Source organism: Oratosquilla oratoria, chromosome 11, assembly GCF_046742065.1.
Source record: "Oratosquilla oratoria isolate Oo_2021 chromosome 11, ASM4674206v1, whole genome shotgun sequence".
Lineage (NCBI taxonomy): Eukaryota > Metazoa > Arthropoda > Malacostraca > Stomatopoda > Squillidae > Oratosquilla > Oratosquilla oratoria.
The window spans coordinates 56,302,309-56,319,808 of NC_134787.1; the positions used below are offsets into that span (position 1 = coordinate 56,302,309).

General features: G+C 35.5%; 1 protein-coding gene across 5 annotated transcripts in view; it reads left to right on the forward strand.

Moving 5' to 3' along the window:
- Positions 1–17,500, forward strand: part of LOC143029836 (glutamate receptor ionotropic, NMDA 2B-like) — a 597,917-nt gene that overhangs the window by 451,142 nt on the left and 129,275 nt on the right. For all 5 annotated transcript variants that reach the window (XM_076192921.1, XM_076192923.1, XM_076192922.1 and 2 more), the window contains exons 10-11: positions 4,574–4,692; positions 6,047–6,194. In XM_076192921.1, coding sequence (XP_076049036.1) covers positions 4,574–4,692; positions 6,047–6,194 — 267 coding nt within the window. The remainder of the gene's footprint in view (positions 1–4,573; positions 4,693–6,046; positions 6,195–17,500) is intronic.

Here is a 17,500-nt window from a genome sequence, read left to right on the forward strand (position 1 = left end):
CGTCCTATCAAGGGCATTACGTTGTTAATCATGGTTTCTGATGTTATGTGCGAATTTTAGCAATGTCACGTACTGATTCCACTTGAGTAAATGATATAAATGTGTACCTGATACGAAAATACTTGAGCAATTGATATGATTATTTACATCATATAAACACGAATTCCACGTATTGGTCAGAATAATCTCCATGTGACCTAAATCAAAGAGGACAAATTAAGGGATATCCTAAGAACTGCGCCTCCAAATGAACACTTAACGTTTTCTATAATTGGAAAGGTTTATCTTTTGTATGATGTACGATTGATTCAGCATTTGTCCCAAGATGCCGATTTTGGAAACTTTATCCCTAAATTATAGGAAACCAAAGGCTTCATCATTATTCTCGGACTTCATCTTAAGTTTACACGATTGATTCAGCATTTGTCCCAAGATGCCGATTTTGGAAACTTTATCCCTAAATTATAGGAAACCAAAGGCTTCATCATTATTCTCGGGCTTCGTCTTAAGTTTACACGATTGATTCAGCATTTGTCCCAAGATGCCGATTTTGGAAACTTTATCCCTAAATTATAGGAAACCAAAGGCTTCATCATTATTCTCGGACTTCATCTTAAGTTTACTCGATTCATTCAGCATTTGTCCCAAGATGCCGATTTTGGAAACTTTATCCCTAAATTATAGGAAACCAAAGGCTTCATCATTATTCTCGGACTTCATCTTAAGTTTACACGATTGATTCAGCATTTGTCCCAAGATGCCGATTTTGGAAACTTTATCCCTAAATTATAGGAAACCAAAGGCTTCATCATTATTTTCGGACTTCATCTTAAGTTTACTCGATCCATTTCTGTTTTCATTTTTCTCTCGTCTTTACTCATTCATACTTCCCATGTGCCTAAACCTTCTCAACACTCTATGATTTACCATCTCCGACAGCTCTCTTTTCCCCTCCTGATCATTTTATCGATCTTCGCGACAGCCACTTCACCTCAAATACATTTAGGCTATTAATTTTTAACTCCTTCAAATTTCAAGTCCGCCATCTTGTGACGTGAACACTGTCACTACCTCATTGCATTCACCCCCCAGATACCTTTGTCTCAGAACACTTTTCAGATATTTATTGGCCTCTTTTACTTTATGATTGACACGCACACACAAACACACAAACACACTATCTATCTAACTAGCTAGGTAGCTAGCTATTTATCTAGCTATCTATTCATCGATCCACCTATCTGTCTCTCATTATATATACATATGCAAATGTATATATATGTACAGTACATATACACATAAATATACATACATATGAATATACATATACATATACGCATACCACCTCAGTAAAGTGTTTTGCTCTTTCTGACAGTTTTTTTTTCAATCTCTGTTTTTGCCTCATTTCTAATTTTCTTACATATACCAAAGGCTCTTTCCCCCTATCAAGGGAAGTAGCCAAAAAAAAGGCATGAAAACCACTCCCACCCATTCTATTCCCACATACTCCATTCTTGTACCACCTGTTTATCATATTTTTCATATAACCTTCGTTTTGCATTTATCCTTAAATATATGTTTCTCATGGTACTTTTTATCTTATCCAGATATTCACTCTCCTCTTTTATTCACCTCCACCTCTACTCCTCCGTTCACTGCCATATACGACTTTAGATACTTAAGTCTCTCCACTTCCTCATAATGTCATTCACCCTGTTACCATTTTCCGTCCTTGTACTTCTTACCACCACTTTTGACTATACTCACTCGTAACTTTATCCTCTCACATACCATTCCAAAATTAACCACCAACTGTTTCAGTCTTTCCTCTGAATCAGCCACACGTGCAGTAACATCCGCAAGTAACTTGTTCAATACTGTGTTGTCCATACTACAAACGACCGCTTTGCCACACAAGCTAACAGGTAATTGGCTACTGGAACGAGCCACCTTGCCGATATCAGTGACAATTGTTAGGGATGCACCGGGACAACAGCCTTTCATGTCACGAGGCGATCGCTGATTGGCCGATCGGGCTGTCGCGTGATCCCGGAGCACTATATAAGCCTGTCACTTACACAATAAAGATAGACCGGATTGAGACAATCATTCCTTACCACCTTCGATCACTCGACCACGTAGTCTACTTGAGTAGCGCTCGCTACAATACAAATGTCTTTCCATTCTCGCCCACCAATTACATCTTAGCACTTGGACTTATCTCCCGTACTATCCCATAGCTATCTCCCTAATAAGGGAGACGAAATCCTATTGTTATACATAACACCCCCATATATGGCTGAGTGGGTTAGGGCGTCGTTACTTGCGTCGAAGGTCAAGGGGATGGCGGTTCGAATCCTACCACCAGCAAAGCTGAACCAAGGGCATGGTTCATTAAATTCTACGCCAAAAAGTCCTCTGTGAGGGGTACCGTCCTAGCCTTACGATAAGGGGGAGTTTGTGACGTTAAACCATATCACAATCATCACATATATATATACATCTTGGGAGAAGGTCATTTTGAACACAAGCTTTGTTAATGTCTACAGCAGTGAGAGCATTGTTCAACTTATAAGAAATACTCTCAGTAATTCTTATGAGAGTGCGAAGATTATTGATAAGTTCTCCAAATTTCATTCTTCTTTAACTCTAGACGTCTTTCAACCCAATCAAGTATCATCTTCAGAAGTTAAAATTTAGTAAAGACAGAAATAAGTCGCTTGTGGGATTTTGTAACTGCATCCTTGTGTTCCAATTACACTATCATTAGGTCGCTATAGACATATTTTGTCAAATCTTTAGATAATAGAAATGCAATAATTAATTACTACTGGATAGATATGAGTACGTTTTGGCGTTGTAGTAGCCGAATTTTTTTTTTTTTTTTTTATAGTCTGGAAGGAAAAACGTTTTAGCGCACAATCTTTATTGATATGTTCTTTTAATTAAGCGTTGATATTGTAGGTGATATATGGATGCATTTTTATATTAGAATTGTTCTGAATAATAAACACAACATTTATCATTGCATGTTGGGGGAAATGGTATAACCAGGCTCGATTTAAAAAAAAATGTTTTACAATCTCTGTTGATATTTTCTTTCAATTAAACGTTAATAGTGTAGGTTATATATGGATGCATTTTGGTATTAGAATTGTTCTGAATGATAAACACAACATTTATCATTGCATATTAGGGGAGATGGTTTTTAATAATATCATAATGCATCGTAAACGTACATAAAACTCATCACTACCTTTTGATATGGCATGATTTATAGTTTTATTATGATATTCATTGTGATATATTGACAATGGTTACTTGGATGTTTGATAATTATGCATTATACCATGAGGGGTGGACCTCAAATCTAGCTTAGGAGAATCGAAGGAAGATAGTCTTATATAGTTTTCTAAAGGGCCTTAGATTAGTATATCTCAATCCATAAGAAAGCATTTTGATCTTATGCGAAGTTAGGGTCTTTAGTCTGATTTATTGAAAACTTACCAGCTGGAAGTGAAGCTTTATAAAGTTTAGGATGAGATTTTTTTTTTGTATTTTCTAAGATCTAAATCTTTTCTTGAACTGTTACATAGAAAGTTCTTTTTTCTCAACTAGTTTCAGTTTACTTAGATGTGATAGTTAAAGTATTCTTTATGGGAATCCGTCTCTAAGTACATTATATTATTAATATTTGTCCCTTTTAACCCTCATGTAAACTTCTATTCTATCCAAATTCTTTCTTCTGCTGAATAAGAAGTTATGATTTCTTGAAACTCACATCTAAGTTCCTTCTGATTGGTAAAATCTGTTTCGATATAAGAACTGAAACTTTGTTTATTATTACACTTGTGTGATGTCTATGTTGTCTTACAAACTTTGTTTTCTCTTGCTTATTTTCCATTTGTATTTCCTTTAGTACTGACTTTTTTTGTATTTTCTTAACGTTTGTCTTTCCTCTTTAATTTCTAATTTAGCCTCTTTCTCTTGCTTAATTTGAGCTCCTTCTTCCTAAATTCAAACTAGTTCTCTAACTCCATTATTTTTATTTCCTTCTAGTTGACCATTCCAAATCTATAATCTACTTTTTATTCTATGAACCTAATTCTTTATTCTCTCGACCTCACAGTGTCTTTATCAAAGCTTTGATAAAGACACAATGAGGTCGAAACGTCAGCGTTAAATTCTCCTCCTATTTCCTCATTTCCTTCTCCACCATCATTCAGAATCTGTCAATATTTTATTGTTCATAATTTCTTTCTCCAGTGAATCTGTTGCTTTTTCTGTAACATCGGAAATCGCATTTCAACCATTTGCCGTGGGTATATCCCTGAAGTCATTCACACATTCGCACTGAGTTTTAGTAGTGTGTTCAGAGGGCCACTGTTTCCCGAAGATACTGTGCTCATCGAGTGGATTAGTAACAGACCTTCGCCAACCATATCAATCTTCACCGCGCGTACCAAACTCTACTGCTCTTAGTCCCGTGGCGACCGAGAGTGGCCCTTTGTCTCGAAGACTGCCTGTTCCTGACCCCTTTCATTTCTACATGGTCTATGTTCTTCTTTTTCAGGTTACGTTCATGGAAGAGCCTCCGTTCATCAACATGGACCCACCTCACCCAAAGACGGGGAAATGCACTGCTAACAAAGGAGTCCCCTGTCGGATCGCGTCAGAGGCCATGATGCAAAAGTGCGTCTTCTGTTCTCTGCAAGATGTAGCTTGTTATGTACGGAATAGCAAAAATTATGCCATTGCAATGTGTTATGTGAATCATGTCATGTTCTAGTATTCAACTGCTCCCTCCCACACACGTACATACGTACATTCATATACACATACATACATACATACATACATACATACATACATACATACATACATACATACATACATGCAAACATATATGTACACATATGACGCACAGATATATACGTACAGACATATAATACACGCGCTCGCACACACACACACACACACACGCACACACACACAAATATACACACACACATAAACACACACATACATATATATACATATATATATACCTATATGCACATATATATACATACACACTCACACACAAAGAGACACGCAAACAAACAAACAAACAGATAAAACGTATGCATACATACACATTTACAATTTCATACATTGCTAAGATTGTTCCAAACAAAAGAGCATATGTAGTTATTGAGCTCTACCTTGCAATAGACCCATGCTTGACTATGAAGAACAATTTTGGTCTCTGTTCTATAGTATGGATATTAACTGACTAGAATCAGAGGAAGAGAACCAAAATGATAAATGGGCTCAGAAATTTACTTTAGGAAGACAAGCTCAGGCACCTTAACTTACAATCTCTGGAATGACGTAGAGTGCGGAGTGATCTAATAGAGGTGTTCAAGTGAATCAAGGGCTTTAACAAGGATAATGCAGACAAAGCGATTATAGTAAGACATCAGGACTAGAACTGTATCAATGAATTTGAATTAGACAAATTTAGATTTAGGAAAGAAATAGGCAAAGATTGGTTTACCAACAGCGTAATTAATTAATTGAATAGATTTAGTAACCATGTAATGAGTGGTGAAACTTTTGAGTTTATTAAATGAAGGTTATCTAACTTTATGAATGGGGATAATAAGTGCCAATGGATATGGAACTGTCTAGTGTAGGCCCTATGGTCTTTTGTAATCTCCTCCACTCTTGTTCTTATGTTCTTTTATATACATATACACACGCAATCACACACACACACACACACACACACACACACACACACATACACACACACACACACACACACACACACACACACACACACACACACACACACACACACACACATACATACATACATACATACATACACACACATACATACATACATACATACATACATACATACATACATACATACATACATACATACAAAGAAACACTCACGCACGCAGAATTAGGATATAATTTCTTAATATGTATACAGTGCCTTCGTGATATCTTTCTGACGAATAAATGTTTGCTCTTTTTTGTTCTTTTGCAGCGTCAATGTGTCGATGGCGATGAAGAACTCGTCCTACTACCAATGCTGTTCCGGCTTCTGTATCGATCTCCTCGTCAAGTTCTCCCACGATCTCGGGTTTTCTTACGATCTCTTCAGAGTTGAGGACGGCATCTGGGGAGCCATTGTCGTAAGTGTCAGTCTTAGGATAACTAAATGAAATTACAGAAAATAAGGTCGGGCAAATATATGGACGTCGATGCCACATTCATGAAGGTTCTGTCATTTATCTGAAGATGTAATTGCTTATTAACCTCATTATTGCCCTTGTGCGTTTGAAGAATTCTGTTACATCAAAGACTAAACTGCTCTACTGTATTATCTAATTGCTGGACATTACCCTACCTGAACTGGGTTTTGGTCAATGAAGACATAGATCAGGCCAGGATACCACCCCCTACCCTACCATTTCACCACAGCTAAATAACACTGTCTTGTGTTGCTCCAAGAAACAATATATAGTCTTTTATAGCTCTGAAGAAATTAATTAATAAATGGTTACAAGTCCTTATTTTGTGGATACAAGATGACCAAACCCTAGCATCAGGAATGTATTAGAAAGTAAGTTATAATAAGATAGAAATAACTAAAACATGGTTGACTAGTAAGGATTTTTAAGCTTATTCTATTATTTTGATATTTTCGTTGAGTTAGGAACCCTGCGAAAGATGAGACTGTTTTAGTACGCGTTAGAAGCGATGTCAATGCCTGTCAAAAGAGTGGTAAGGCAAGATGTACACGGCACAGTAGACTCTGGGTTCAATTTGACCAGTGTGTCATAAGACAAATTCAGAATTTAAGCGCCAAAGATGTTGAAGTAACAAAAAAAAAATAACCTGTCGTTTCAAACACTATATCTAAGTTCTACAATGGAGCCATGCTGATGATGGAACGTCTCAATTTCATAGACATTAATAGGACAACATTGGAATATGGTAGTGTACCAAGGTACTTGATAGAAAGCCTTTTTGATCATTATTAATTACATCATGTAAAAGAACCCAGAAGGCACTTGAATATACAAGATTTAGTTATGTGACACAAAAGTTTGGTAAATGACGTAGTTGGTGAAAACATTGTGTTTAATGACTAAAACTTGATAAGGTTTCAGCTACAAAAAGAAATCAAAACAAGCATGAGAATATAAGAATGAAGGAGACTGCAAGAGACCATAAGGCCTACGCTAGGCAGTTCTATCTCCCTTGCCACCTGTCATCTCTCCATAAATTTACCTAATCTTTTCTTAAAACATTCACTTCTTTCAGTGCTCACTATATGGTTACTACTATTCCATTCATTAACCACCCTGTTGACAAACACCTCTTGTCTATTTCATTCATAAGTCTAAATTTGCCCAATACCCATCACTACGAGTCCTGCCCTGCTGTCTTGATATGATGACCTTGCCTGCACCACCCTTGTTATATCCCTTGGTCCATTTGAATACCTCTATTAGATTACCCCCACATTATTCGCCTTTCTAGAGAGTATAAGTTAATGTGTTTAAGTGTGTCTTTGTAAGGTAAATTTCTGGACCCATGTATCAGTTTAGTCATTCTCCTCTATAATGATTCTTGTGAACTGATATCCATTCTATAGGACGGGGTCCAAAACTCAACTGCATAGCCAGGGATAGGTCTAACTATCGCACTTTTGTTTCTAACAGTTCTAGCAATAAAGCCTAATACCCTGTTAGCCCTATCGCTGGTACTAATGCACTGACTCCTATATTTAAGGTCAGGACTCACTAACACTCTTAAGTCCTTTTCACATACTGATTTCTTTAATATGGCGTTATCTAAGCTATACTGTACCTGTTAGCAGGGTTATGTAACCCTACGTTTAACACACTGCACTTTGAGATAATGAAGTCCATTTGCCAATTCTCCGACAATGCAAATACAAAGGATTACAAAGGCGGAGCATACCGACAGGAGACCTTTTGATCCATATCTAGGTCGGATGCGAAAAAAAATCATATTAATAATAAAATAAAAAATAAAAAATATAATAATGTAAATAATAAAGAAAATACACAAATAAATGCATAGGTATAGTTAAATAATAAACAAACAGGTAAATAGTAAATAATAATAAATTGACATATAACTAATAATAAATGAAAGTCAGACAGACAAAAGATAACAAAACAAAAACAAATAATATAAGATAAATTATAATCATTACAGCATCTTCCTTAGGTATTTATCTAAATGATTCTTAAAGCTTCGAACTGAACTACATTGCACTACCTGTGCAGGAAGTTTATTCCATTCATTAACTACACGGTTGGCAAAGTTGTTTCTACCCACTTCCAAATTGAATCTATTTCCGGACAGTTTGAGACCATTGTTTCTTGTCTGATTCTCATTCAATGTGAAAATTTGGTCACTTTTGATGTTGTCAATTCCCTTTAAAATCTTAAAGACCTGTATCAAGTCACCTCTGAGTCTACGCTTTTTTAGGGAAAACAGATTCATGTGTTTTAGTCGATTTTCGTATGATTTATTTTTGATATTTGGAATCAGTTTTGTGGCTCGCCGTTGTACTTTTTTATTTAATAATATTCTCCTTGCGGTATCCCAGCATTTTCCTCCGACCTAATATGATGTCCTCTTTTAGTGTCATCCGCAGACTTATTACCATTACTATCAATTCCATTGTTCAAGTCGTTTTTATACATAATGAACACAAAAGGATCCAAAACCGAGCCCTGGGGAACTCCACTAGTAACACTACAATATTTGGATTTTACATCGTTAGTGGAGATCCACTGTTGTTGTTGTTGTTGTTGTTTTATCAGTAATTAATTTTCTAATCAATTCAAACATTTTTCCTTCTATGCCACAGGCTTTGATTTCGTCTAGTAGTCTCTGGTGAGGGAACTTGTCTAATGCTTTGCATATGTATTACCTGAACTAAGAAAATAGGATTCTAGCAGCCAACGACAAGAATTATAACTTATTAAGTGGGTGTCAAAGTTAGGTCAAACCCTGTGGATCAGATGTAGATTTTTTTTTTTTTTTCAAAACATTTATTGAGATGATTCATATTTACATTACTCTCAAGCAACGACTCTACTCAGATCAAATCAGCCCAAAATAGATTTAAAGTAGGAAATGTATCTCCCCCAATCAAAAAGTTACTTACTAATATCACCATTCAGATTCTTTAAACTATTACCAAAGTTGGTAACAATAAGAAATGAAAAATAAAATATGAAAAAGGGTGACTTTTTATAATGAAAAATATCAATGAATCCAGGGGAAAATGCTAATACATTTGATTTTCATCAGAAAAAAAGGGATAGTGGAAATCATATTCGTCCACTCATATCTACTAAGATTTAACTGACATTTCATAATAAAGATATGTGTTATATCTCAAGTGGACACTATAGTTAATGTATATCATAATCATTATTGGTGATCGCATCAAACTCTACGGTATCTTACTTATTCAACTTCTCATCCATCTCTATTGTCTGCCTAAGACTATCAGGATTTTTTTTATTATTCATGCTAGGATGCTCCCTTTAATTTGCCCAACGTATCCCAGTTTCCACATAAGTCATCTGAGTAAAGGCAGCAATGACTGCAACAGCTCTGTAGGGAAGAGGCCAAACGCAGAGTATGGGAGTCCAATATATTTTACGTTTCGCCCAGCAGGGCTTCTTCAGAAATAACTATTTCATACGTTATTTCTGAAGAAGCCCTGCTGGGCGAAACGTAAAATATATTGGACTCCCATACTCTGCGTTTGGCCTCTTCCCTACATAAGTCATCTGCATGACATATTACTAAAAACTTTCTCCAGTTCAAAATATACACATTCTATCCAACCCTCTCGACCACGTAGCACTTCAGCCTCTCTCTTAACAGATTCGTTGTATAGGAATCTTCCTCCCAAAAAATTTAATTGATGACCTGCCTGGATCCTTTTCTCTTCTAAATATTTCATACATATATCTTTCACAATTCTTTCACCTATTTTGGTTATCGTGTGGTCAAAAGCTTAGAGCCTCCGTCCTCATTTATTTCATATAGATTTATTTGTACCATATTTGCTTTTTCCAGTCCTAAGATGCCTCTTCCTCATCCAAGGAACACACAATCAGTTCGTACGTCTTGTCCATCAATTGCTCTCTGCATTTTTTGAGCATTCAATTGGAAATCCCATCTGATCCTGAGGCAATTCCTATTTCAACGTTATCAAGTAACTTATGCACTTTTCGCACTTTTACTTTTATATCTTTTAAAACAACTTCTCTTTACCAAATAAGATAATCAGTTCATTGTCTTATTTTGTTTTTGCTTCCTCATATACTGTGTCATCTATTTCTGGCTTATTTTTTACATATATACATCCATTTCAGCTTTATAAAATCTCCAAAAGACTTCCTCATTCTTATTTATTTCTTTCATTTTGATAAACTCTTTCCAGTTTGCTCACTCAAACACCTTTTTTTTAGTCCAGCATAGTTTGCTTTAACAAGGTTTTTTTCTACTTTGTCTGTGTGACTATTCCTTTAATTCTGGTTTTCCTACTTTCAAGTTAAGTTCTAGAACTGCATGACTGCTTTGACCGAGAAGGTATTGATTTTTCAATTGCTTAATCACATTGATTTCTTTCGTTAAAATTAAGTCAAATCTTTCTGCTGTATATTTGCCTTTCTATCTTTATTATTTTATTCATTACTACGATGGGATGGAATGGGTGGGATTGGTTTTTTGGGCTACCTTCCTTATAAAGGGGAAAAAGCCTGTGGTATATGTATGTATTAGGATACTGTTCCCTTGCTTGCTAGCTTGCATATCTTATTGGAAAATGTATTCAACGTGTTTTGTGCTTGATTTTACCCCTATAGGCCGTAATCTTTCTCTTGCAAATATTTCCCTCGCCTGATTTTTTTTTCTTTCTTCCAGTGTGTTAGCGTCATTATCCAATTTCCTTTGCTGTCTTTGTTGTGTTTCTTTTTCCAATTTTACTTCCTTCTTCCACCATATAATACTGATGCTTATTTTATTTGCCACTTCTCATATTGGTGTTTCTCGACTTTTAAAACTTTCAACACTTCTTTCTACACACTTCCTCTCCTCTTTCCTCTGCAGTTTCATAATTTTACGAAAATTATATTTTTTCTTCTCATGTATCTTTACTACTCTATTTTTCTGAATAATTCCTGGTATCTGCTGTCTTTAATCTTCTCTCATGTTTTTCTATTATATTCTCTATTATACTATTTGGTTTGAGTTTATCATATTCACTTTTTAATCTTTCAAAATAACGCTCTTTATTTCCTCTTGATTTTCTTACTTTACCTTGCTGGCTTTTTGTATTCTATATATTTCCCTCTGAGCTGCAAACTTGTCAGTATAGGTATTCAGGGTATTTTATATGTTTTTTGCAATTGCCTTTTTTTCTTTTTTTCTTAACCCTCCACCGTCCCGTATTTCAATTCTCCATATTCATTAGGTATCTCCTGATCGTTGGTTTTCAATACCAAAACTCAAGAGTGCGCGCGCGCGCGTGCGTGTGTGTGTGTGTGTGTGTGTGTGTGTGTGTGTGTGTGTGTGTGTGTGTGTGTGTGTGTGTGTGTGTGTGTGTGTGTGTGTGTGTGTGTGTGTGTGTGTGTGTGTGTGTGTGTGTGTGTGTGTGTGTGTGTACATGCGTGTGTGTTTGTGTGTGTGCGCATGTGCGTATGTGTGTGCGCGTGTACTTGGGCGTTGGAACCATTGAGGCCATCAACAGAGGAATACAAGCCTTTGATATTCGACATGTTATGCAAATGACGTAGAACTCTTTTTTTCGCGTAATAAAATTAAAAAATTGGAGGTTTACGCGACTCAACAGCGTATTTTCTGCTAGGCTACCTGAGTTGATTCCCTCACGCAATGTGAGTTTCTGATTGGGTTTTTCGGGTTTCGATACTCGTGCGCGCGCACGAGCATTGTGACGTGAGCGCTATGCGTGTTGAAATTTGGTGTCTTACTTTACTTTTGCTTATTTTTCTTTGTTCTTCGTTGGACCAAAAATTCGAAGAACATTCGGAGCTCTTGGAACATTAATGGTCACGCACAAATTGTGTCAAAGGTCATGAGGGTCTTGCATTTGATGTATTTCTATCTTTAAATCTGATAGAAGTTTGTGACTGATTCTTCACGTTGTTACAAGGAATTCTTTAGGACGCGATACTGATAACCTGAGCATAGTGGGAAATGACAGAAAACCCAAAGAAAGGTATCATAGGAATAAAGCGTGGAAGAGGCGATTTATTTCGGATAATAAGGTGAATGCAGCGGCAATAGAATTGGCCTAGTAGAAAAATATGGAAGGCATCTCATCACTTGTGGAGGAAGAATTAATGTGGCTGAACAGGGTCGAGCTCATTAGGGCACAGTCAATGTAACTTTTGGAATATTGCAAAGAAATTTTCCACATTCATTGGTCCAACGGTATAATAGAGTCAATTTAATGGTAATGGAAGGAGAAGAGGAGATGAAGGATAGTGAAATTTGGAAATAAAGAATGGATGAATGAGTAGGAGGTGGAGGTGGGGTGGAGGTGGAGGTGGAGGTGGAGGTGGAGGTGGAGGGGAGGTGGAGGTGGGAGTGTCTGGTGTACCGCTCCGTATTTGAAGACATTTTATGACTTTTAGTGATTTTGATATGGGGTTTTAGGTAGACATAATTAACTTTAAGATGTCTACGCTGTGGTGTAAGGGGACAGTCCCATCCCTTCTGGCGGTGTGTAGTGTGAATAAGCAACCGAAGGAAATTTAAAATCAAAATTGTATTAGATGTAAGCACAAGCTATGTACCTGGGGTTAGTTCTAGTAAATACCTAAGACACAAGGAACCCTAAATAAGAAATAAAAGTTATTGGAATGAGGAAGAAAATAATAACTTAAAATGAAAAATGAATAATCAACACATTCGTCTGATGTTCTAGGTTTTGCAATGGATGCTGCCATAACAGAAAAGAATGCTCAGAACATGAGGAGAGAGGAGCAAATAAAGTATTTTTTTGTATCAAAATTAATTTAATGTGATAATAGATTAAATCTCATTCAGTCTCAACAGATAATAACGACATTATACTGCTCACTGTAGGACAAAAGTTGAGACAACTAGTTGAAGCAAGACATGAATAACAAAACAGACTCTAAGACAGAAAACCTTGAACAATTATCTTATGATAGAGGACATAGTAAGACAGAGGGGGTAAAATGAAATGAATGAGAAAACTAAAATTTATTGCTGCAAGTTTCACTAATTGGAAAACCCTCAGCCTCATACTGTGGCTGGTCCCAGTCCTTGCGCTTTTCCGCAGATCTCTCTGATAAGGAATCTTGAAATTTTTTATTGTTGTTTTAATGTGGAACTATTTCAGTGTCACTGACTGAAAATGGTAGAGGAAGGGGGGCAGCCACTGGCTGTCAGCTCTACATGTGTGGAAAAGTGTAAGAAATACAGTTGAAGTTGATAAAGTAACTTGTTGGGCACAGTTCGATGACAGATCGTAAGCTTCTCAGAACAGCCCCTCCTAATGAAGGTGAGGCGGTTGACGGGTTTTGAAAATGGGAAGCTTCGTTGTCTGTCTTGCAGGACCACCACATCCAGGTAGCCGTCATTGGTTCCTTAGAAAACACCAATTCCTTCGCCAGTCAACTGAAGATAAACACGAAGACCATGTTTATTAAAAAAAAAAAGTGGACAAAAAGATGAAAATCAAAAACAAAAAGAACCTATACTGAACAAAGTTGAAACTCAAATATAAAGTTTAAAGCAGACTTTACAAAGTAACTTAATATTTCTAACAACAAAATAGAAACTTGATAAAAGAAAATATGTAAGGAATAGATAAATATATCAGTCCATGGAAATGAAAGTACTGATATATCTACGAAAGAATGTACACAAAAATATGAAAGAAAGCACAATGAATTACGAAAGATTTGAATACTTAACTCTGGTAAGATTTCCTAGAATTGGAGAGTTTGTTAGTGGAAAGACACGGAAGTGGTGGGAAGTTGGAAGAATAGTAAAAAGTGAAATGAACAAAAATGTAGTCAGAAAACGTCTGGGAGATGAGGACAGTTGAAATATGAACTTCCAGATGTAGACGGGAGGATATGAGGTATCGAGTTGACATAAATATCTACCATACCACAAAGAGGAATAACGACATAATGATTCCTGTTGTAAGGGATAATTTCTACCTTTACAAATATTGCACAAATTATGAATATCACAGACTCTTAACAAATATTGAGTAAATGAGCTGAATAAACAGGATATGGTAATAGAACATCCCTGGTATACAGTGTTCATCATTTACAATTCACATTATGTGCAATCTATGAGACATGTAAGAAAAATAAGTTCTTATTTCTAACATTTCTATTGCCTTCCTTAATGGCTTCCAGGGGAAAGTAGTCGTCGCCGTTATCTCGTAGATTTGAACGCATTCTCCCTGTGTTGTGCGAACGTCTTCGGAACCAACTTGCAACTCGACAAAATACACAACCAATCTTTTCGATGTATTTAGACTTCCTTTGCTCGTACCTTCTCACTCCTGCCCCAGTGCTGATCATTTTAAAATATTTCTTCTTTTTAATTTAGCAACACCAGTTTCTCTGAAACGCTTTCTCAGTTCTTTTAGATCCTTTTTTTCTTCTTCTTCTTCTTCTTTTTGAAGTTCACTTTTTCGTTTCGTTGTCTACGTCCTATCTTGCAGGCTTAAGAAGCAGTCATGGTTTTGTCCCTTATTTCAAAATTTCGTGAAGAACAAATTTAACAATGAAGATCCCGCCTCCACCCCTCACCGTCTCTGGTTCTTCCAGGCGTTATTATAGTCGATAGCTTGTAATTAAGTTAACTCCATCTTCGTAGTCCATTATGGTACGAGCAAAAATCCAAGCATCAACAAGCTCCTGTTCCCCTTAAAATCCTGTAGGTCTATATTCTCATGAAATGTCTCAAGAAGTATCTATTCCGGGATTAAATTTCCTTTGCGTTCTCCTGCGAGTTTATGTATATATTCCCGAGGATCATTAATGCTTCCTTTTTATTATTTCTAATGTTCACTAATTTACAGATCTCTCCTCGTCTATATCAGCTTCGTTTGTTCACAGGTTTTACTATAAACGACCGCTCTTCACTCATCCTTCTACGTATAGTTTTTCTTCCATATATTTATGTTTTATTGCGCAACCCGTATTTTCATGCAAGGTCATCTTTACTAACCTATAGGTGATCATCAAATAGTACCAGTATTTTAGACTAATTCAGTTACACACTTTTATGTTAGTCATAGAGCTATCTCTATTTCTTTTAAGTAAATTTACTCTCCCCAATCCCTTTTAGAAACAGTATCACTTTACAAAATATACATACATACTTATATACATAAATATATATATATATATATATATATATATATATAGATAAATATTATATATATATATATTATATATATATATATATATATATATATATATATATATATATTGTAGAACTAATTTTGTTTTCTCCAAGCTATTCCATCCATTTGTCTGTTTTGCTTCGTATATACACTGTCTTTTAATCATGTCAATTTCGTGAACTTTATCAACTTCATTATAATTAACAAGCACCAGAATCTAATACATTTATGTTTTTTTTTTTTTTAATTTACACTTAAGATTCTGTATTAATATTACAAAATCTCTCTTTCTTATCTAACATTCGATTTATGCCTGTTTCCATAAATCACAACGATATCAGGTGTTGATATCGTAATTCAAATTTACCTATATATTATCATATCATTTCAGATTCCAATTTCTGTTTCCCCGTGTTTTCAATGTACATTTCTCCAATTTCTTTCACGACATAAAACCCGATGGTATAAGATGTTTATATCGTAATTCAAATTCACCTATACATTATCATTGTCATTTCAGATTCCAACTTCTGTTTCATCGTGTTTTCCATATACATTTCTCCAATTTCTTTCACGACTCTTCTCTATTGTCATGGCTCTGACCCTGCATTCACTGATCTGCATCCCTGATTCTTCTTCCCCCAAAGCTCACCTCATCTAATATTTCTACTCGTTCCCTCTGCCCTTCATCAAAGTCATCTGGTCCTCTTACATCTCAGTTTCTCCTTCGCCTGAATTTATCCCAGCTGATTGACTTATGATACGGGCATAAGTAATAGGCCTCACTTCCCGTGAATCCAATTTCCTCTTCATTGATCCCCTTCTCTCTATCCTCCTCCTGTTCCCTCCATTACCTCTGGTTCCGACTCCTTCTACCAGACCCGTCTCCTTTCCCCGTCCCTACCCTTCCCTAAGACTCTATTAAGACTCTACCCCATATTCGCAATATCAGACAGACTCAATGACCTCTTCTCCCTCCTGTTCATTTTACGAAATTTCTTCTTCTTTTCACGATCTCTCTTCTATCTCCCTCTTTCCTCAGCTTTCGTTTAAAGAAAACTCCATCTGCCACAGTCGTTCCAACGTTAAACCTATCCCAATAGAAAATGTACACTCTCATCTTTTACTCATTCTCATCGTCCTCTCTCCGTCCGGCCACGCTTCCCTCATTCCCTTTATCAGATTTCCTCAACATCTCATTACATAATTAATACGTTTTACTTGCTCTTCCTTTCTCTCCTTTTATTACTATCCTTGTTATTTTCCAGCTTTGATTTTCGTTTGTTTTTACGAACTATAAAGGTTTGCAAATCCTACATTCTTATATGTTCTTCAAAATATTAATTAATTACGCTTAGTGTAAAAGCTAAATTCGTTGAACCTGATACTTCCTTTATTTTCTATTTAACTCTTTCTCTTCCGTATACAACTACTGGGATTTTTCTCTGTTTCGCTATTAATTTATTTATCTATTTTTCTATGTAAAAGTCTATCTATCTATCTATCTATCTATCTATCTATCTATCTATCTATCTATCTATCTATCTATCTATCTCTCTATCTATCTATCTAAATATCTATCTATCTATCTATCTCTTTATCTATTTATCTATTCATATATTATCTATTTACCTTTGTATCTGTTCATCTACTTATCTATTTATCTGTTTGTATATTTATCTATTTATCTATTTATCTATCTATCTATCTATCTATCTATCTATCTATCTATCTATCTATTTATCTATTTATCTATTTTTCTATTTATCTATTTATCTATTTATCGATTTATCTATTTATCTATTTATCTATTTATCTATTTATCTATTCATCTGTTTATCTATTCATCTATCTATTTATCTATGTATTTATCTATTTATCTACTTATCTATTTATCTACCCATTTATTTTTATATTTACCTATTCATTCATTTATCTATTTACCTACTTATCTATTTATTCATCTATTTATCTATTTATCTATTCATCCATTTATCAATTTATCCATTT